Source organism: Conger conger, chromosome 5 (genome assembly GCF_963514075.1).
Source record: "Conger conger chromosome 5, fConCon1.1, whole genome shotgun sequence".
NCBI lineage: Eukaryota > Metazoa > Chordata > Actinopteri > Anguilliformes > Congridae > Conger > Conger conger.
The window spans coordinates 13,972,770-13,994,999 of NC_083764.1; the positions used below are offsets into that span (position 1 = coordinate 13,972,770).

At 44.4% G+C, this 22,230-nt stretch overlaps 1 protein-coding gene across 1 annotated transcript in view; it reads right to left on the reverse strand.

Moving 5' to 3' along the window:
- Positions 1-22,230, reverse strand: part of lama2 (laminin, alpha 2) — a 114,351-nt gene that overhangs the window by 16,345 nt on the left and 75,776 nt on the right. Inside the window, exons 29-52 of the mRNA XM_061241711.1 lie at positions 22,001-22,118; positions 20,792-20,926; positions 18,634-18,758; positions 17,975-18,061; positions 17,333-17,526; positions 15,148-15,290; positions 14,229-14,327; positions 12,010-12,121; positions 9,613-9,775; positions 8,786-8,996; positions 7,814-7,930; positions 7,405-7,568; positions 6,855-6,993; positions 5,953-6,055; positions 5,661-5,777; positions 4,825-5,007; positions 4,164-4,169; positions 3,567-3,721; positions 2,543-2,686; positions 1,784-1,917; positions 1,438-1,597; positions 1,232-1,356; positions 589-751; positions 57-201 (exon numbers count right to left, since the gene is read on the reverse strand). Coding sequence (XP_061097695.1) covers positions 57-201; positions 589-751; positions 1,232-1,356; positions 1,438-1,597; positions 1,784-1,917; positions 2,543-2,686; positions 3,567-3,721; positions 4,164-4,169; positions 4,825-5,007; positions 5,661-5,777; positions 5,953-6,055; positions 6,855-6,993; positions 7,405-7,568; positions 7,814-7,930; positions 8,786-8,996; positions 9,613-9,775; positions 12,010-12,121; positions 14,229-14,327; positions 15,148-15,290; positions 17,333-17,526; positions 17,975-18,061; positions 18,634-18,758; positions 20,792-20,926; positions 22,001-22,118 — 3,242 coding nt within the window. The remainder of the gene's footprint in view (positions 1-56; positions 202-588; positions 752-1,231; positions 1,357-1,437; positions 1,598-1,783; positions 1,918-2,542; positions 2,687-3,566; positions 3,722-4,163; positions 4,170-4,824; positions 5,008-5,660; positions 5,778-5,952; positions 6,056-6,854; positions 6,994-7,404; positions 7,569-7,813; positions 7,931-8,785; positions 8,997-9,612; positions 9,776-12,009; positions 12,122-14,228; positions 14,328-15,147; positions 15,291-17,332; positions 17,527-17,974; positions 18,062-18,633; positions 18,759-20,791; positions 20,927-22,000; positions 22,119-22,230) is intronic.

Genomic DNA, 22,230 nt, shown 5'->3' on the forward strand with positions numbered 1-22,230 from the left:
CCAAACCAACCACACTGAATAACTGCTAAGAGATATGGTAAAAAGCCAGAGCCAACCTTGTTTCTTAACTCTGGTCATGGTGAAGGACTTCCACCGGCCGTCGTTGTGCCGTTTGACGCTGGTGGTCGAGCCTGTGCCTGAACCGAGGTCGAAGCTGACTTTCACGTGTCCGTCAATCAGCTCTGCACTCATGAAGTCCTTCTGTCTCACAGATCAGAAAGAGAGAGAGAGAGAGAGTGGGGGGAGAGAAAGAAATTAGGGGTAGAACTTAGGCTAGTTATCTTAAACTACATGTAGTTGTATCCATTTGGGCTTCATGTTAAGTTCAAAAGAAAAGAGAAATGAAAAAACCAGGCCATCTCAAACTAAGCATCTCAAACATATCTAAAGCTTTGAAGTTGTGCGGTAGAGTATCAGCTCAACAATTAATTACCTTGTCTAGATAGGTTGATTTCTTGGCACAGAGACAAAGCCCATCCAGACTATGTAAACAGCAGTTTAAAAATAATATACTGTAGGAGGAGAGTTATCAAACTGGTCACTATTTGAAGAACCGTCTGTGAAATCATAACTATTGAATGGCCTTACCATGTCCTTTGTTGCCAAGTACATAAGGAGGGAGTTGGAGGAGAAACTTCGGAACTTGAACATGACGGTCGAGACGTTGGGGTTCCAGCGCGTCGGACGGCTAACAGCAGCGTAGCCCTCCCCGTCAAACTGCACTGTACCCTCGCTGTCTGCGGGCTGAGGACTGGGAGGGCACAAAGGATGTCAATTCAGTCCCAAAACCTGCCATTTCCCCCCTTCTTCCATTACACTGAAAGCCGAAGCTGCCGTTACAAAACCTCTGGACAGAAATCAGTCTATTTAAGAAAAAGCGTGTTTCTATTGGTGTGAAATTATACATTGTCTGTATATAAACATAGGTTGGATTTATACAAATGGTAAACAGTTTAGCAAAATGTTAAATAATGACTTTACTGCAACTTCAATTTGACAAATGAGAACGGTTATATAAATGAAAATATATCTGCCATTGCCTCCTAAATAATAATAACTAAATGCATTTGGCATTTATGAAGTCCTATAAATGCCACTCCACTTTAAGGAAAACCCTGATTTCCTCATATAAAATGTCATATTTTTTGGGAAATCTGAATCTCTGCTGAAAACATAACTCATAAGACAGGAGACTTGCAATATCCTTGCTGGTTACAGGGCTTGCTAATACCTCACAACACAACCTTTGCAGTCCCCTTCTCTTTCTCTGTAGTTCCACAGTCCAATGGGCTTATTGTCCAGATACGCCTCGCCCATGCAACCAGAGAATGTGGTTGTTTTGACCGCATCTGCTTTCTACAAACCAAAAACATGTCAGTTCAGAATTTCAACCCGTCTAATGTTTTCAAAGTATGTAGATGCAATACATGAAACTACCTTCACAGTGCCCAGTATACCCCCGACGAACAGGTAAGCGTTTTGGTCCACGTCGAGGATGGTGTAGCCGGGAGGAGATGTTGCACTGTGGGACATGGGCATGATGCCGGCCCTTGGACCCTCCAATGGGTGCACTGAGATGGTTCCATTGATACCAATTCTGGGAGTGAGAAGTGAGAATTTCCATCAAGCATGAACAGAGGAGAAGGAGAAGGTCAGATAATATGTGATTGAGATGGGGATATTGGTACAAGAATGAACAGCTGTGCTTGAGGTTTGAGACTGTTTGTTACATCATTGTCCAACAACACACATTCCACGAGCGGCCATTTTGTGTCACCCTCACCGAGAAGCTTCTATCCGGTGCCAGTTCCCGTCGTTGATGGTCAGGTCCGGGTGTTCCACCCGGCCGACCCCTGAGCCCACGTCCCACAGGAAATTGACCTTGCCTTTGCGCATCTCTATGGCCAGGAAGTCAATCTGGGAGAACAACGAGCGAATGTTATGCGGGCAGGCGAGCGCCTAATTGACAACGCTGACCGGCGAATTAGCAGTCTTCTCACAGGGCCGGGGCCTGTGATAATGCAGGACCGCGATGCAGACAGAGAGGGAAGGAGCTCACCACATTAGAATAGAATGGCGAGGATTGAGGAGTCACATGTAAATCGAGGAGAGCAACTGGATTGTGATTTCCCGAGGGAAATCAGCCACGAAGCCAGACAAAATCGCTTCATTCCAACTCGCCGTTAATTGCCGTGGTTGCCGTACATAGAGGAATATTATACATCTCCTCAAGGGGGATGGCATTATTCAAATAATAACCTTTTATTATTTTCTGTTGGAATTTCAGGTAATTACTACATACCAGACAGTTTTAAGAAATTACGGCAGGGAGAATAATTCGTAATTAATAGGGCTGCGCCAGGTAGCCGAGAAAAACAAACCAAGCGCAGGGATGCTAAATAAGGACATGTAACATTATACATACATATTTACTGGTGCCAATTCATTCTCTCATGCTTGTTTGGATACGTTCCAAGCACAGACCGTTACGTGAAATATTTTATTTATTATTATTTTAAGAAAATGCATTGTTAAGACTCACGTATTTGGCACTTCCGAGGTAAAAGAGCAAGTTGTCTGCATAGGTGGTCTTCACGTTTAGGATGATGGTGTTGTATCGACCCTTCTTGATGTCAGGCCGGTATGAACGGATGCAGTCCCCTCCAGACGAGACAGACACTTTAATCTGGGTGAAGAATATTTGGTGCATTACAAGACAGCATCATTCTTCAGAAACATCCAAATGAGATTCAGAATAAAGTTTCAGAATGACCAAACGGCTTTGGGGGAAGCCAATCATTCTCTTTCCCTGTTTTTTTTTACCAGGACCTTGAAAGAAGAATCCTGTTCACTTCAAATCGAGTCAAGCCTGTTCACTTTCAAGAAATGTCCCTGAAATGTACTGCTGACTAATTATAGAGGTACATCCAAAACGTTCTGTTCCTTATTTTTAACTAGCCTAATTTTGAATGTTTTGAATAGCCATTGTGCGCCTGTCACTTTGCTTGTTGCAGAGGTCAGTCGGGGAGGGCATACACTAGCTCCCTCGTCCTCTGAAGCACACACAGCTAGTGCAGCTCGTTTTTACTGTGAAACTTCTCAGCTGAGGCGCACAGTTACAGCACCCTCATTACATTTTTATACAGTAATTTAGCAGACGATCTCATCCAGAGCGACGTACAATAAAGTGCAAATCAGAACCAGGGACAAGTGCGTTGACGACCCTAGAGGAAAGTACAGTTCCAAGTCCTAGGGTGATCGCATAGATAAAACTTGAACCCTTGAAGAGTACATCAACTTTCCAAGTAGCACACCATGGTTAGAATACTAGAATACCCCAGCAAGAATACCCCCGAATACTAAAATAATTTTACATAAGTGCCATTATAACCTATGGCATACGCATGGCTAATTATAACAGTGAGGTAGGGAGGGAGTTAGAGGTGAGTTAGAGGTGAGTGACTCCACAAGGGCACTCTGGGAGCCTGGAATTGTCAACATTCAAAGCTGAAACAGCCAGGTCTTCTGTGAAACAGAAAAGCTGAACAGTAGTAGTAGTAGCTCACAGAGTTGGCTTGCTTCCGGGCCTGGTTGATCAGCTCTTTGATCTGCGAGATGTTCTTCTTCAGGTTGTCCTGGAAGGCCGTGATGGGCTTCAGCTTCTCCAGGAGCCGGTCCGCCTCATCCTCCAGGTCCTTCACTTTGGCCCCGGCAGCGTGGACTGCACAACGCACACGCACAAGACAGGGAAGAGGAAACCGTGACGTGAAACGCCGAAAACGCCACCGGCGAATTCAGCAGCACTCAGGGCCTCAGATGCAAAAGCAAAAGCAAACCGTTTAAGAGAGTTTAACGCGAAAAAGGAAGGAAAGCGGTTATTAAAAAACAAAGATAAATTAATGACTCAAAATGCATCCGTAATTAGCATAATCTTCGTAAGCGCACATTAGAATAACAGGCTTAGTTAAGCTTTCAAAGGATAGCCTTAATCCTGTTGAAGTGAAACAAAGACATCAATACTGCAGAGGAAACAAAGAGAGCTTTTTTTTCCGGCAGTCGCTGCCCATGCATTGCTGACGTGAGCGCTATCACCATGCAAGAAGCTTTGTAGCACATGGAAATGGACTTAATGCATACACTGGAGGTAAAAAAGGGATACATACTTATTGCTGATGATGTTGGGGGGAAATGGTGAACAGAGAGACAAGATAAAACAATGTAAGGTGGGGCTCTGAACACACTTCATTTATCAAACACAAAATGAAACATACACAGGAATGTTCATGTTTAGAAATATGTGATCTATGAAAAACAATAGACAAAATAACACGAGTCAGCCATTTTGTTTCAAATGGAAATACTGAAGAATATTGATGGAAAGTGCAGTTATTAACAGTAGGCTAAGCTGTAGATGTGTGACATCAACAATGGTGACGTACAACAATGGTATCATAATGGTATTTAACTGACACAGTAAACTGATTGGCTAATATTATGGCTGATATGATGATGCAATGTGCACGCACAAGAAGTGACACATTTAATGTGCCTCTGATGTTGTAAATTAAGTGAAAAGGTCATGCTCAAAGATTAGCCTAATCATAGTCAGCTGAACTGGTTTTATGTATTATTCATTTGTAATTAATCATAGCAAAGCTACACAGATTCAGAAGCTGTCTAGATGCTCACTGCTTCAGGATAAATTAAAATATTTTGTTATACAAATATGTGTCCCTTCAAAAGTTTGATGACAACCAAAAATTCTGAATACCATTCTGAACTGCCATGAAAGACACAGTACAGGAACACAGGTCAGACACTTACTGTTCTTGTCAGGATCCTGGATAATGTTGTTGGCCTTCCTGACATCGTCCTCCAGCTGGCTGTAGTTCTTCTGCAGGCCCATGAGGTTGAGGTTCATGTCCTTTAGTCTCTCCAGCACGTCGATTGCTGTAGCGTTGGCATCCCTGGCCTTCTCTTTGGCCGCTTGCAGCTTCGCATTCGTGTCTGAATAATACATAATTCATTGATGAGCGCTGCGCTAAATGAGTGACGGACTTTGTGGCTTCAACTTGGGACTTTGGAATCTGTAAAGCAGGAACTGAACTGCATGCACCAGTCTGTCCCAAATGGACGCACCGAATCTTCTTCCGAGGAGCCTGACGCAGATATTGGACACAGACTCGCACTCACTGTTGCCCGCACTGCCTACTGCATGCAAGCGAAACCCAACTCCTGATGTTGATTCAATATAATTACAATAATACTACTACTACTACTACTACTAATAATAATAATAATAATAATAATAATGTTATTTTACATTACATTACATTATTTGCATTTGGCAGACGCTATTTAGCTGCCGCTTTTATCCAAAGCGACTTACAGTTAATTAGCTAACCAGGGGACAATCCCCACTGGAGCAATGTGGGGTTAAGTGTCTTGCTCAAGGGCCCACCAGCTACACTGATCTTATCATGGCCACCAACCCCCCAGGTCCCAGTCATGTGGCTTAACCACTAGGCTACAGGCTGCCCCTGGCATGTGACACTCACGCCTCCAACAGACATATTACCGCGCAATCACCCAGAAAAACAGAGAACGCTCCGTTTGAAAGAGCTGTGCTTTGAACGCTCATTTCAAAGGCTGCTGCTTACCGTTCGGGATGGCTTGTAGCTTTCCCAGCGTACCATTGAGGGCCTTCAGTAAGTCCTTGTTCTTCATCCCAGCAGCCTTTACCCTGGCCTGCAGGCCTCCCACGCTCTCTCCGTTCTCTGAAACACAGACACCTCCTGTGAGCCCGCGGAGATGAACAGGAAGCCCTTCTCCGTGCTGCAGCAGAGGTCCACGCCAAGGCCGACAGCAGGGCTTTGAAGAATATTGTTAGAATAGTGATTTTTTTTTCCATAGCGCACCGGTAGCTTGATGTAAATAGTGAATCAGGTTTACCTTTCACCTCATTGTTTAATTTCATGGCTTCATTCCACAGCCTGAAGCTCTTCTGGAGAGAGGTTTTGGCCTGATCCTTTAAAGAGCCTTCTGGGCCGGATGCCTACACAATAGAAATACAAGCGCATACCATAAACTCGCAGATGCACAAAGAGAGGAAACTATGATACTGGCAAGCAGGTAAGGAAACTGGGCTTGCAACCAGAAAGGGACAAGTCACGGGAGACTTTTGATATTGTACCTTCTATCAAGATGGAAAGATCAGAAATATTTAGAAACACTGTTTTTTACATGAAATCCAATCTGGCAACCTTAATGAAATATGTATATGAGGATTAGGAAAAATTTGTACTTGTTCATTATTTCTAATGAATTGCTGCGAGAACAGTAATTGATTAAGAGTACTACTTAAGCTTAAACTCAGGTTCCTGTATTATCACTGGCGGAAATAAAACAAATACAGAAAACAATTTCAATAAGCACTCAATACTTCTGAGTGCTCATTCTATGCCTTGTATTTGCATGTTTTGGAATTAATTACACAACGCCATCTCCACAAATTGAAAAAAATAAATAAGCAGGAGGTTCGTGACCACAGAAGGGTGAATATTGTGAATATTGAATACAGTGAGTATTCTTCTGAAACTGCCTCTCTCTGTGGAGAAAAAGGCAGGACTCTCCTGAGCTAATCTGGCTTATGCTGCGGGAGGTGGGCCGCGCTAATAAAAAGACAGCACGGGGACTTTGATCTCTGAAGCGAGACAAATGGAAATGAATAAGGAAGCGCGATGTTCGGAGTGCAAGTCTTCCCTGTTCAGCACATTAAGAGTAAAACGCAGGCTCTGCGTGAGCAGGCAGTAAAGGAGGGAGGGGGGTGGGGGGGTGGGTGCGAACACACTCACCAGCTGCAAAGCCTCCGTCCCTCGAGCCTTTGCCTGCTTGGCCACTTTCTCCGCCTCTTCGATGAAGTCCTTGATGTTGGTGTAGGCGTTGAACGCCGCAGTGGCGTTAAAGGACAGGTTCTTCGCGTCTGCCAGGATGCTGGGAACGGGGGGTGAAGTGGGTTTGTTTTTAAGAGGACTGCACAAGTTGAATTCTGTGTTAAATTTACAAGGCTCGAGCCTTTATTACATCGGGGCCTCCTGCAGCTAACAGCCAAATGTTCTGTCGCCTGAAGCTTGTTCAAGATTCCAGCTGTCAATCTTATACACTGTATCTATATCATATGATACAACAAAGATTAAATGTTGTCCAAAATTGTCCAATAATTCGTGTTTTTTTCCATGAAACTTAAAATTCATTTTCAGTTCGCCTGAAATGATAATTGAAAGATATGCTGCAGATAGTTTTTACATATTTCATGAAAAAACCTTGCATCCTCTTATGTTAAATCAGTGGAAGGTTTCACACATTCCACCAGGGGGCGCTCTACCACTCCCAGCCCTGACCTACCTGTCCAAGATGGCGGAGGACTCGTTGAGCTCTGCAGCGTGGGCCTCTGCTCTTCTCAGCAGGTCGGGGAGGGTCTTCTGTCCGAGGCCGTCGGCCAGCGTGCTGACCTTATAGTCCAGCTGTCCGTGCAGGGGCCCCAACTGCTGCTCCATGTCCTCCAGGTCCTGTGCAAAGAGGCTCGCTCTGTCAAGAGGCACTCTCCGGGAAGAGTGGAAGTGAACCTGAAGAGTTTCTGGGCCCAACCCTGTTCCTGGAGCTCCACCGTCTTGTAGGTTTTCACTCCAACCCTAATTTTGCAAAGTAGCATCTCAAGGAGATCTTTAGCTGTTGAATGAGGTGTGCTTTCTTAGGGTTGGAGAGGAGACCTATAGGACTGTAGATCCGGGGGTCTCCGCCGGGGTGGTCTTACCTCCAGCTCCTGCTTAATGCCGGCCGAGAGGAGGTTGGCCTCGCCGAGGATGCGCTCTCCGTCCGCCAGGGTCCCGTCTGCCGCCTTCTTTCCTTTCTTCATGGCGTCCCTCTTCCTCTGAGAACGGTGACAAGACAACATGAGCCCCGCTAAAACTCCAACAATAACTTGGACTTTGGACTACTGTCACTACACTGTTTGTTTTTTGTATTTAAATATCAATTTAATGACACTGTTTTAATGGTTTTATATCTGCCCCTGGTGGTAGGTTGAGAGATGGACAGCTCCATCTCTTGCCATTTAACTGGAAACATTCCACAGGCCACAAAAATAATAATAGCAAGTTCATTAGCTACTTTTCTATTAAAATACCACAGCAAACAATTGCTTTTCCATACACACGTGGCCACGTTTGGGCCAGCAACTATTTGTGTGAGTCGAAATGATTGAGGTCTTTATTGCAGCCAATGCGTGCAGGACCTTTAATTTTTCTTTTACTTTTTCCTTAATATGCACTTAAGCATTTTTTAGCACTTTCCAAATCAATGAAATAGGAAACATTGTGTCATCGTACCTCACAGCACCTTAATAAATTCATCTCTCACTACACTAATGAAAACCTACCTGAGCCACATAAATGCTACACTGAAAACAATAACCAAATCAAATAATTTAATCTTGGTGTATTACTGTGACACAATGAACAGTGAAAACAATGTACTCAATAACTTACAGTATTTATATCTAAAGGCTTGACACAGCCAGATTGTAATTTGGGACATAATTTCATTATGATATGTTGTAAAGCATTTAAGTATGTAATTTGGGAACCCCCAGCCTAAAAGAATCAGTTATCTGTGTTGTGTTCGAGATGTGAATACAGCCTAAAGCAGGCTGTTTGTCCCTGAGTCTAACACATGCTCTCCATTGCATTCCCTGGTGTCTACACCGCGTCCCCAGCTGAAGCCTGACCTCCAGGTTGGACACGTTGTGATGGTTGACCGCTGACAGATAGTTGGTCTCCCTGATTTTCCCCTGCGCCTCCTTCAGCAGGGCCGCCGCATCCTCCAGCTTGTCTTTGTAGTCGGCCATCTTGTCGGTCACCTCCTTCTTCAGGTCCTCGGTGGCCTGGTGGGGGTCTCCGAACAGACGCTTCACTTTTTGGTAAAGGGCGTCCGCAGCACTAAAAACAGCAGGCCAGTCAGTGGCTCCGTATTGTCAAAGGAAGAGCAATTCCCCTGTGTGTTAACTACTAACAGTGTAAACCAGCTGAAGGACAAGCATCGGGACCAAAAACGTGCTTCACTCTCCCCTTTTGAAAATGCTTGTCGGAAACGGCCACTAGATGGCCCCGTTTGGTCTTGTACCAGCACGGGGATGGTCTATAAAGGGAATGCATTACCTAACTAATTTGATGAGAAAGAATAATATCGTTCTCACCCACCTCCGGCAACTTTTAATTAGTTCATTAAGATTTTACATATGAAAAGAAAACTTCCTTCATTTTGTCTTGATTCGCTCAACCACAAAAATGGTTCTGCGTGGTGAAAAAAAATAGGTAGACGTTGTCACAGACAGGGAGCTTTTAAATTGCAAATGCTTCATCGTAAGGAGCACACTAACATTAATTTTGTTTCTAGCCTTCAAATTTCTACAAAAAATTAACTACTACAGAAGTAAAATGATTGGGCTGTCTGTACATGTTATATGGCCAGAGGTAATTTTCCAGATGATATCATGATATCATAACACATTTCCTATTTTGCCACAGAGGTTGCAGTCTAGCAGCTAGCCCCTACCCGAGTTCTTCTTCTGCGATTTGCTTCTTCCCCCCGAGCTGACGTTTCCGAAGCTCGCCGAGCATGGCCTCGATGTCCCGGTGCATGTCGTTAAGACTCTTCTCCGCCGCACCGGGTCGGACGCCCAGGGTCTTGTTCAGAAGCTGGGCCTTGTTTCTCAGAGCTGGGGGGGGGGGGGGGGGGCGAGAGATGAACAGCAGTGTGAGCGAGCAGCTATCCGCTATGCCACATGGGATAGCATGTCAGCGTGGCTCAGAGTGGCACTCGGGGCCAACAGGGTCAGTCCGCCTGCCACATTATTGCCCTCAACTGTCACACAGGGGTACGAGACCACGGCGTCCCAGCGAGAGGCCGCAAAACAAACTGTCCTTTTGAAGAGTGTTTGATGAATCTCTCTGAAGGCTTGTCAGGGAGCTTTGTACAGGACACTGTTCCACCCATCAAGGGGGTTGGCAGTGAAGAAAATGATGTGATTGTGGTCAGCGTCTTAAAAAAGACTCTTTATACGCACAGCTCAGGCAGCAGTTGAGAGCCATACACGTGTTTCTGTTCTCCAGACTCATGTAGAGACAGACTTACTCATTTCACACCAATCTCTGGCCTGCCAACCTGCCCAAGGGCCAATTAACTGCCAAGTGTGGAGAGTATTCTGGTTATTTCTGATAGACGTCCCCTGCTTCCCTGCTTTGCAGGGAATTTATGTACAGAGGGACGGCAACAGAAGTGCTGATCCCTGATTAGATGAGCTCAAAAAGGAACGGAAACAACAAAAGCAGAAATATTGCGCCTTTTAATTTTCCATTTCATTTCAAGGCCTTCTTTAGAGCTGACTCGAAGAAATTCCAATTCTTCCCGGCAGACCGATGTACTTTAACAAAATTAATTTGTGCTTTGAAATCAAAACCTAATCAGCTCAAAAGCATGTTCATTTAAACAACCCATAAAATTGAAATCAGAATGAAATCTTACATTCCTGAGAATTTCAGACATCACAATTTCATCTGATTATAAAGGCAGTTATGTTTATATGAAATCAGAGACCACCCTGTCATTTATTTACTTATTTACTTATTTACTTATTTACTTATTTACTTATTTAACTATTTTTCAGTGTCAGAAAATAACACAGCAAACATATATTTAACAGAAAATTACACAAAAACTCCCACAACTAGGCATAATATCAAATCTTTCAGTATTTAGTGAGTCCACCTTTTGCCTTTATTACAGCTTCTGTTCATTTTGGGAGACATGGTTTGAGTTCATCAATCTGCAGGGATATTTCTATCACACACGCACAACCATGCACACACACACAGGTGCACACACACACACACACACAACCGGTGACTAAAAAGCAGCTGAGACCTAAATAATTGCATGCTGTGTTTCAAATGCAATTAAACACTTTATGGTTGATTAACCACTGAATCGCATCTAGCTTTTAATTCCATGGCCATGAAAAGGATTGAAATGGACTCCCAAAAGATTCACACTGACGCCATGAAAGGATGAATCACACGCCGGCAAACCACCTCAGAAATCGTAACGCAAACCCCTAAAATTTTGTCTTCGTAGTTTTTATGCACGTTAAAGAAATGGTTGCATTTGAATATAAGTTAGAGCCGGAATGTATCAACCTGTCAATTAGGCAGAAATGGTATCTGATGAGTTCCTTGTGCTTTTCCAAGGCTAGCAGTTGGTGGTGTGGTTCCTTCACCGAACCCAGTCCGCTCCGCCAGCTGACAGTAATCACGTTGCTCGCGGTAAGCCCAAACGATGCGCCAGCCGACCGTTAATACACAGTCTTCACCAGACCCGTCCCTTTTAATTAGGCCTTAACATGGTCGCCCAGGGGCCTTTATTAACAGAATCATCTTCTAATTTAAAACAACGGCACATAGTCACAACACAAGCCCACTAATCACAGAGCAGAAGACATGAGAGAAGTCTTCACATTACAATGTCTTTCAAGTGGCTGGTGCAGCCGTCAAACAAAGGAAATACATACCTGAACTGTCATGAATTCTCACTGAATACATAAGACTTGTGAAACATGCTACTAGTATGTAAAGTGAATACATACGATTTGTGAAACACGCTACTAATATATAAAGTATGTTGCCTGGGTGTAAAGGCCAGCTTGAAATTACCAGCTAGCATGGTGCTGGTCAAACCATGTTGAGTATGGAGCTGGTCTGAGCAGGTCAACCAGCTACCAGCTGCTTCAAAACCTAGCTTGAGCTGGTCAAAGCATGTTGAGTATGGAGCTGGTCTGAACTTGTCAACCAGCTACCGGCAGTTTTTTTCTTTTGTCAGCAGGGTGGGACACTAAGTTTCCAGAGCCAGAATGATAGCAGTGTGTGTATATGATAGACCTGGTCTTGCATACAGTACCTTCAGCAGCAAGCATTGTATCCTTGGCAAACATCTCTAAGTCTTCGGCTCTTTTGTGGATCCTGTCAGCATCCGCGTCTGTTTGCTCGCCGTCTGCCGATACTTTGGTTGCCTATGAGAACAAACACCATCAATCTGCTGGCTTCAGGTCCACTGATGCATGGGAACTACAGCTACGAACTGCTAGGGAACCAAGTTACATCTCAATTCATGTGCAGAACCTCATGCTATCCAAGTTCAGGCTGAATTCTGAAAACAAAATGAAAGAACAATAGACCATTTTTATGCTGGATTTTAACCCGTGTTTAGTCTTAACATTCTGTATATTCCTCTTGTCCTAAGGGTAAAAAATTACGTGCTGTCACTAAACCCATAAAATAAAGCAGATTAATTTAATTTTAAACCCCAAATGAAGAAACAACCTGTCACTTATCACAAACTCTGTCATCAAATTGAAAAAAGATCATTTAGGGGGTTTTCTCTGCTGTTAAACATAGTGGTGGGTCATTTTTGACCCTCAGGACCAGGGGAGTATAATGTTGTACAAGGGTATTCATCTGTTTATGATGCACTCGAGTCCATGTCCAACTCCCCGGGTCTAAAAGTAGCCAATAGAATTCTTGCATTTCAATAAAAACAAAGTTGTTGCACTTAATAAATGCACCCATAATTATTGCACACTATCCACTAAATATTTTCTTTATTACGGTGAGTGTACTCAATGTTCCATGACTAAAGACACTAATTTGTACAGAGAAGAGAGATTTAAATTCAGCTGGTATTTAAATTTTACCAAAAGCTGTATTTCAATTGAAAAACAAGTTTCTTTACTCTTGGGGGCACGGTATAAACCGTTAAGATGAGAAATGTAGGCGCAGACTAACTCATACGCACGTAGGCGAGTTGAGCTCACCGTGGCCCTCCTACACTGGCTAACACATAACTGAAAAACGAACGGTCGCTGTTAAAGGTATACACTCAGTGAGGACTTTATTAGGTATTTATTAGACATAAGTCTTTTCTTGCCGTAGCCTATCCACTTAGTGGTATTATGTGTTGTGTGTTCAGAGATGTTCTTCTGAATACTACTGTTGCAATGCATGGTTGTTCTCATTACTGTCACCTTCCTGTCAGCTTCCAAGAAAAATCCCAGGAGATCAGCAGTTTCTGAGATATTCAAACCACCCTGTCTGGCACCAATAATCTTCTTCCCCATGCTGACATTTGGTCTGTAAAACAGCTTAACCTCTTGACCACGTTTGCCTACTTCTATACATGTTGTTGCTGCAACATGATTGGCTGATTCAATATTTACATTAGCAATCTGGTGCACGGGTCTACATAATAAAGTGCTCAGTGAGTGTATATTGTATCTCCAAATGCAATGAAACCTAATATTATATTGTATTATATATTATATATATATTATATATTAAGATTATATTGCATGGATGCCTTTCAAATTCTTACATAACTGCTAGGGCATACATTTCTATCCACAATTCAAGGGCAAGGGTAATCTATCCAAGAACAGATTTTGAAACTTGCTTAACCTAAGCAACTTTGTAAGGGTGTTAGCATGGTTCCAAAAATGTTCTGTCATACTGTAGCAGTGTAGCCAAGCTACTATGTTTATTAAAGTCAGGGAATATGCAGTATGAAATATAATAGATTGGTGCCATGAGTAATCTCATCCATGTTTACAAGATGGAACAACCTGGGAAACTAAAATGATTATGTGGCGTAATTATAACTACTTAACTTGAGTAGTGGCAAAAATAACTGTCGCTAAGACATCGAGACAGCTTCAAGGAGATCTCAGAATGACAGTGGGGATGAAACCAGATCTGGGCCAAATACAAATACTTTTCTACTTTACTGAGCTTGTCTGGTGTATTGGAACCTATGAAATACTCTCAAAAAGTGCAAACACCACCTACTGGTCTTCTTGGTTGGCTCAATTGCATCAGGCAAGATCCATTTTGAAAACCAGGCTTGATACGGTGCTAGATACTATTTAGCTTTTAGGCAAAACAAGCAGTAGGTACAATTTAGTGGGAGTAAAAGGCAAGCATTGCTGAGCTGAATGGCCTGTTCTCACCATTATGCTGTTATGTTATGTTATGTAATTGAGCACAGAAAAGTATTTGAATCCAAAACGATTACATATTCCACCCAGCTCTAGTCAGAACCAGCAGTTCCCCGGGACAGTGACCCACCCGACTCAGAAGTTCGTCCATCTCCGTCACCAGGCTGGCCAGATTGCTGTCGGCCAACTGCACCAGTCTCTCCGGCGCCCTCTGTGGTGATAGAAGGTGCTGCGGGGAGACAGAGGAAAGAGAGTCACATCGAGGAAAAGGGGGGGGGGGGGGCTCGGGATGAGAGCCCCACGTTCCCCGTACTTAACTCTCTGCCACAGCCCCATTCATCACCATAGAGCCAGCAGGGCTCCTGCCAGAAGCACTTTCACACACCCGTGAGCACAGGCAGCTGAAAAGGGCAAACGTCCCCTCCACACTCCTGGCCCCCAGCCGAGCCGCAGATCCACCTTTCTACATGAAGGAAGCAATCAACTGATGTCTCCACTCCACCCGCGGAGCCCTTTGCCGATAATCTGCATCTTTGTTGTGGCTAATCTCCCCCCGCTATCTCCCCTCTCTCTTTCTCGAGGGATGTGAGAAAAACGCTCTTGTGATGGCTCCAGAGAGGCGTTTTTGAATGCCACATGTATAATGCCGGAGAGTAGGCCATTTTGTGTTTTTTATTCTCCTGCTTGAGACGGTTGAAGCTCGGAGCCGAGAGGAGAGATCGTTTGACGGGTGCCAGACCTCTCATGGAGGGAGAGAAAAGTGTTTCATGTCCCACAGGAGATTGAAGTGGCTAATGTGCAGTTGGGGTCTTTGGTCTATATGGCCAACGGATCTCAAAGATATAGAAGATACCAGTCTCGCTATAATATTACAAATGAAATTATAACACTTGTAATACATTCCATTTTATGTATTATACTAACAGATAAATATAGAAAAAAGGAAAACAGACAGAGACATACAGAGAGAAAGATATGAATAATGTGGCGGTCCTGAATGATGATTGTAGGTATTAGTGAAAAAAGGATTGACTTTTGAAGTGATTCACCTTGAGCTCCTCGGTCATGTTCTCGAACTTGTAGAGCACTTTGTAGGGTGGTGGCAGTGGACCAGTGAGGTTGGCACCGGATACGAGGCGAAGCAGTCCATCCATGTCACCGATGAGGAGTCCACTGCAATCATCATCGCATGCTAACTCGCCCAAACACACACATACAGACACACACACACACACACACACACACATACAACACAACCAGGTGCACACACACGCAGAACACCACAACCCCAAAACGACCAGACGCAACCACACAAATACAAACACACACAGAAATTCCAGTTAGCGTCATCCAGTAGGAGTCTGTTCTCACATTACTCCAATTAAAACCATTAGGGAAAACCCCAACATCTCCCACTGCAACAGCTATCAGTGTCAAGTAACAGATCACCCAAACTAATGAGCTAAGCTCTGAGGCCGTCTTTCATGGTGCCCCCAGGGACTCCACCTTGCTGTGAAGAACTTTGCCTGTGGTTCCAGCAAAGGTTGTGAGTGTGACAGAAGATGCCCCAAAGGATGACAACAGCTTGTTGCTTGGCAACCCAGCTGCTGGTGTGTGTGTGTGTGTGTGTGTGTGGAAGGGGTGGGGGGTAATGGGCACAGTCTCAGAGAGGCTTTCTTTTTTTTTCATATGTGGAATATGCCAGAACATATTTCCCTGAGCTCACTTTTTTCACACCGTTTAGCTTCATCCAATTTACCTCACACCACTGCTCCCTCAAAGGGAAACAAATCTCGCTCGAAACAATTCAAGGTAACAATTCTCCACTTTTTTAAGCTATGGAGAATCCCCGAGTTCTTGGGTTGTTTGAGATTAAACAGGAGCAGTGCTGGGAGAGAGTGTGATTTCGAGCGTGAAATTTAGCACAGACTGTGAAACAGCTTTTGGCAGCCCATTATAAGTGTCCGACATGCTACGGGCAATGGAGAAGCAAAACACAACAATAAATAAATCTTGTGTAGATTCGCCACTTCTTAAAAGTCTCTCCTGAATGTACATGGTACTTCCCATTAGTAAACATTAAATTAGGAGAAGACATCAAGATAAAACACTGTCTCAATGTTACCAAGTTGAATCAATGAACTAAGAAAAAGATTCATGCTTCAACCTACACAATTTAAAAGTTTGAGGGCTGGCTGGGGCTGGCTTAGTCAGAACAAGTGCTGCACCATCGCTATGGGCAAGTGGAAGGAGTTGTTGCAAGAAAGCACACTTCCAAACACATGGGTAGCATGCAGCAGAAAAACACCTTCACACTCACCATAACTAACAGCCTACTCATGCTACTGACCACAAGGGACAAATCACACTCATTTGTGCTCACTTATTTCCAGCACAGTCATGGATTTTACTTTTGCTTCAAAGATACAGCCAACACATTTGTTTCACATTGTTTCAGTGTGTGACCACCATCTTTGAGAGCAAAGAAACTCTGGCAATGGGTGGGAATGGGTTGAGAAACGGGTGGCATGATTACACACAAAAAAACAAGTTACTTTATAATGCACCTCACACTCACATTCAAGTCAAATCAAACACTGTTACATTTTAATAAGGAGTGAGTCATCATCGCTCATTATCTAAGTTGTGGGTTTTGACATTTTAGGAACCACTGATCTAACACGTTCAGTGCAGCTTAATTATTAAATCAAAGGAAAGTGGATATTAATTTGCAGTTCACGCATCTTGCACAAGAAGTCTTACCTTCAGATGTTAGAAATACACTTTTTTTGAAGAATTCAGGCTACATAAAGCAAGCTGCATACCGTTAAATGAGTTGACACAGTAAAGCTCTAATTTAATGAATTGTTTACAGTACTGATCCCCCTGTCTAGACCAAGCCTTTTATCTGTTTTCCATTCATAATGACATTAAACAAAACAAATAATGGCTATACCTCTAAAGGGCACATTTAATAAAGGTTTTATCAGGTTCTACTATCAGGGCTAAACCACTGTCTTGGCCAATGAAATCATGAGAAATATTCTATATTATACTGGAGCTAACACCATCTGCACAATGCTACAACCTTTAGTAGATGTGGTCTAAGTACCCCTTAAGGTCAACATGATGGCTCATCACAAGTACAATAAAAAGTGCCCTTTATACAGACTGAGATAGTCATACTACTCCAAAGAGAGTGGCGTGTTAATGAGGTTAGCGTAGCGTACGTACACACGATTCCAGAGGGCCCACACACATGCCGCTCCATGCACTTGTCACACGCCAAGCCGGTGGCCCCAGTCCGGCAATGGCACTGCCCGGTCCGGGGGTGGCAGGGGCGGGGCAGTGCCCCCACCGGGTCGCACTTACACTCCTCACACCTCCCTCCGGGGGCCTGGGGGTCGCCGTGGTAACCGCTCGCGCACCTATGGGAATGAAAACGTGGTGGTGCACTCAGAAATAAAGAGAAAGCGGAGGTACATTTTTTGTTCTTCAAGGATCAAATTTCCCAAATGTAACCTGAAAGTGCAGTAATGTTCTCTTTGGATACAAATGAGTGTGTTCTCCAAGCACAAAAAAGGCACAAATTAGATAGCTAGCTAGGGGAGCAATTTCATGTACCTGTCGGGTGCCGCCCAAGCAATTTTCGTACCTATTGTAGGTTTTATAACAGCTGGACCAGTTAGACCAGCTCCATACTCAACATGGTTTGACCAGCTGAAGCTATGTTTTGAAACAGCTGGTAGCTGATATCTCAAGCTGGTCATAGCTGGATTTTACACCAGGGTGGTCACGGTTTTTAAGCGTCATTCACCTCAACGCACCAGGGAACGTGCGTGAGAAGAACGTGGGGAAAAACGCTGGGGCCCTTACCGTTCACAGTACTTTCCCTGGTAGCCCTCAGGGCAAGCGGTGCAGCGGTAGTCATTGAACCCCTCCGGGACACAGGTTGGGCTGAAACTAGGAGAGCAAGGGGAGTCAGTGCGTGTGAAAGGGTTTGACACACATTTTAGGAGTTTTTCTCAGTGCATTTATGTCCGAGGTAAGAGACTGAGAGTGGCACTTGGCTACAGAAGATATTGTAAAACAACACATTTGGGGCCAGTTTCGGAGACACAGATTAAGCCTTCATACAAGATTACGAGATTTTCCATACAAAACTCCATTCAGTCCAGAACTAAGCTTAATCTGTGTTTTTTTTTAAACCGGCCCATACTGTAAGGCATATTTCTGAGCAACATACTAAGTTGTATTTGTGTCTTTAGACCCCAATCAATATCTTAGATGGTCACATTCTGGCAATGCAAGACTTTTCATTGAGGTGACTTTGTCAATAACTAGGTCAATAACTAATTTGACACTGTGTTGTATCATGACTACAAACTATTTTTAGTTCTCCTCAGATGCCCATCCCTAATTATCATACAGTACACACACTACAGTACACACAGACTACTATAGAAAACTGTAGTTTCAAGCCCCTGACAGACAGAACACTGACACTGCTGGGGGAGGGGGCATGGGGGGCCTACTTGTTTTCGGGGTTGGCGAGGGGGCAGGCGCAGGGACGGCAGTCCTGGGGAAACCCACGCACCACTCCGTAGAATCCCGGGGCACAGCGCTCGCACCGGTCCCCCACGGTGTTGTGCTGGCAGTTCTGCGTGACGGGAGAAACGCCGCCATGAGCCGGCAGCCCAGTCCACAGGAGGCCTGGAGCTCAGAGACGCCGACACACACACACACACACACACACACACACACACATACACACACACACACACACTCGCACACACACACACACACACACATACACACACACACACACACACACACACACACACACACACACTCACACACGCACACACACACATACCATACACATACACACACACACACACACACACACTCACACACACACACACACACACATACACACACACACACACTCACACACACACACACACACACATACACACACACACACACTCACACACACACACATACACATACACACACTCACACACGCACACACACACATACACATACACACACACATACACACACACACACTCACACATACACATACACACACACACACACACTCACACACACACATACACAAACACGCACACCCACACACAAACCCACACACACACTCGCACACACACTCACACACACGCACACACACTCACACACACAAACACACACACATACACTCACACACACACACACACACTCGCACACACACATACACACTCACACACACGCATACACACTCACACACACACGCACACACACACACATACACACTCACACACACACACACACACACACTCACACACACACACATATACACACACTCGCGCACACACACACACACACACATACACACACACACACCCTCGCACACACACACACACAAAGGCACACAAACCCGCACACACACACACCCAGACACACAACACATACAATTCTATCGAGGCCTTCAGCTCTCCACCGACAGCGCGTCTATACAGAGCTCGAAGAGAGCCGCTCACAACACGAGCAAACAAAGTGGGGAAAGAGAGACACGGAAGAGAGCCGCGAGACAGCAGGCAGCCTGCAGCGTAGTGGTTAAGGTACACGACTGACGGTTCAATCCCCGGTGTAGCCACAATAAGATCCACACAGCTGTTGGGCCCTTAAGCAAGGCCCTTAACCCTGCATTGCCCCAGCTTAGCGTAATCAATTGTAAGTTGCTTTCGATAAAAGCGTCAGCTGAATAACACGTAACGTAATGCCTCGGAGGACTCAAACTCGGCCTCCTTCTCCTCCCTCTCTTCCCACTTTCTTTCTTTTCGCCTTTTCCGAAAGTGACGAAGTGTCACCGCTGAGTGAAGACTCTAATCAGTCCGCGCAAGTCCCAAGTTACTGAGCCAGAGCGTTTTCCAAGACTTTCATTAACTTCTTGTGTACCTCAATTATCTAAATTACCCTGTATACATTCATTTAACATTTTCAATTTGCAGGCTCCATGAAATGCAAATGATATCGTTATTAGCGCGAATGCAAATTAACTTCAGATTGTTTCGGTGCTGAATTTTAAAACCGGGGGAAATGGTGAGAGGGATGCTGGGTAAGCTGTTTGAGGTTGGTATGAGAACAAGCGCTGACAGAGACTTGACAACGCTGTTTGATCAGCCTGCCTCGAAGTAGTGGAAAAACCCCAGTGTTTAACAGGAAAACAAAAACTGCCCAGCAATGTGCACAGTACTCCTACTATGTTAGAATTCTCTGAGGCACTTCAGCAACGGTACGAGCAGAAAGTCATTCCCCCTTTTAAAAAACGATCCAAAAGGACAGGACAGTTTACAGCAGAGTACATGACTTCCATCTAAGAATAGACCACATCACAAAGTACCTTTTTTTTTAAAACCAGTCCGAGGGGATTTTTATGTAAGGACTACACTTGAACCCCATTGTTGGCAGTGACAACGAGAAGGGAACACAGCAGTACAATAGGTGAGTTTTTTTAATTAAATACTGGAAAAAAGGTCTTTTTTTTTTTCAGGGCTTGGAAAGTAATTTTGAAAATAACTCATTTCGGTTGCTCTAATTTACCATTCAGACGGAGGTGCGTGCGGGGGCAAACGGACCGGGCGGCGAGCCACGAGCCGTCCAGGGGTCGCGGGGGCGTCGCGGAGCGCTCACCTGGCAGATGGATGTTTCCGGATCGCAGGTGACACTGTGTCCACTGCACTGGCACTCCACGCAGCTCCCGATGCCGGCCCTGGAGGCCGGGCCTCCGACGCGGGCCAACTGTCGGAAGAACCCGGCAGCACACTCCTGCCAGAGGCCAGTGCACACACACACACACACACACACACACACGCACACACACAGACACACGCCGTTACCCCGCGGCACATCGGAGAACCGGGCTCCACTGGAATGCCGATGGAACGCACGTTCACAATTAATAGGGTCAATTTGAAGCACCATCTGTTCATGACAAACATGTTAAGCACTTGTTTAAAAATACTTTATTAACTATGCGGCAGCTTAAAATAAATCCCATCTGTCTGGTTTGCTTTACAGCCTCTTTGGTGAAGTCCTCCCTCAGATCGGGTACATCAATAACAGGTTTTTTCTTTTTTTTTGGTTTCTGACTCATAATTGCACAACAAGAGTTCATTAAAGATTCACTGAGTTTGTTAGAGCTGTAGAAAAAAAAAAACTTGGGCGGGATAAGTTGTGGAAAGAAGTACTGTGCCTGTATAATCTAACAGAAAGATTGTTGCATTTGTAATAACACTGTCTGTCTGGGCTTCATAAATGACTCAGGACAATTGAAGAGGATTTGTTGCGAATTATCTGAGCAATAATCAGGTGTTCGGGGCAGTAGCGGCTGCCAAATCAAGGACGGGGGAGATCTGTACTTGGTAATTATCTTGATTAGAATTATCTTAAACTTGTTTCTGATATTTTCCTTTACAGTTACCTCTTGCAGTCCAGATCAAAATCCCCCTAAAGCACTTACTTGAAGGGACCCAATATGACAGGCCTGCCAGAATGCACATAATTTTTATAATGGCAAAACTATTATTTTTATGTACAATATTTTTGGTTGTAATCAAAATGTTTTCATGCAAGCCAGCCCTTAGTTATAATTATAATAATCTGAAGTGCACATTAAAGGCCATTCTAGGTCAGAGGAGATACAATTAAGTAAAACGGATTAGACTGCTAATGGGGGCTTTTTGCTCATATTGGTGAGCATGCTAATTGCTAATCATGAAAAACAGGGTGAGAACCTTTATTAATTTAAAGCTAAGTTCTCTGCCAGCCCGCTGGGACTTCGGTATCGGCCGCGGGGTCAGAAATGTGATTTGTTAGAGAAAGAGCTGATGGCGGCAGTACCTCGCAGGACAGACCGGAGTAGCCAGAGGGACAGTCGCACTTCTCGATCAGGTGAGCTCGCTCGCTCTCCACCGACGGCTTCCCTTCCTCAGCAACCTCCAGGGAAATCTCAGAGATTCTGCATGGGATTGAGAGGAGGACGAAATAGATGAATGCTGCTTTGTGCTGCACATAACCTACAAAGTTAAAGGGCCTCTCATTGTTTTGTAGAAAGATCAGTAGCAAAATAG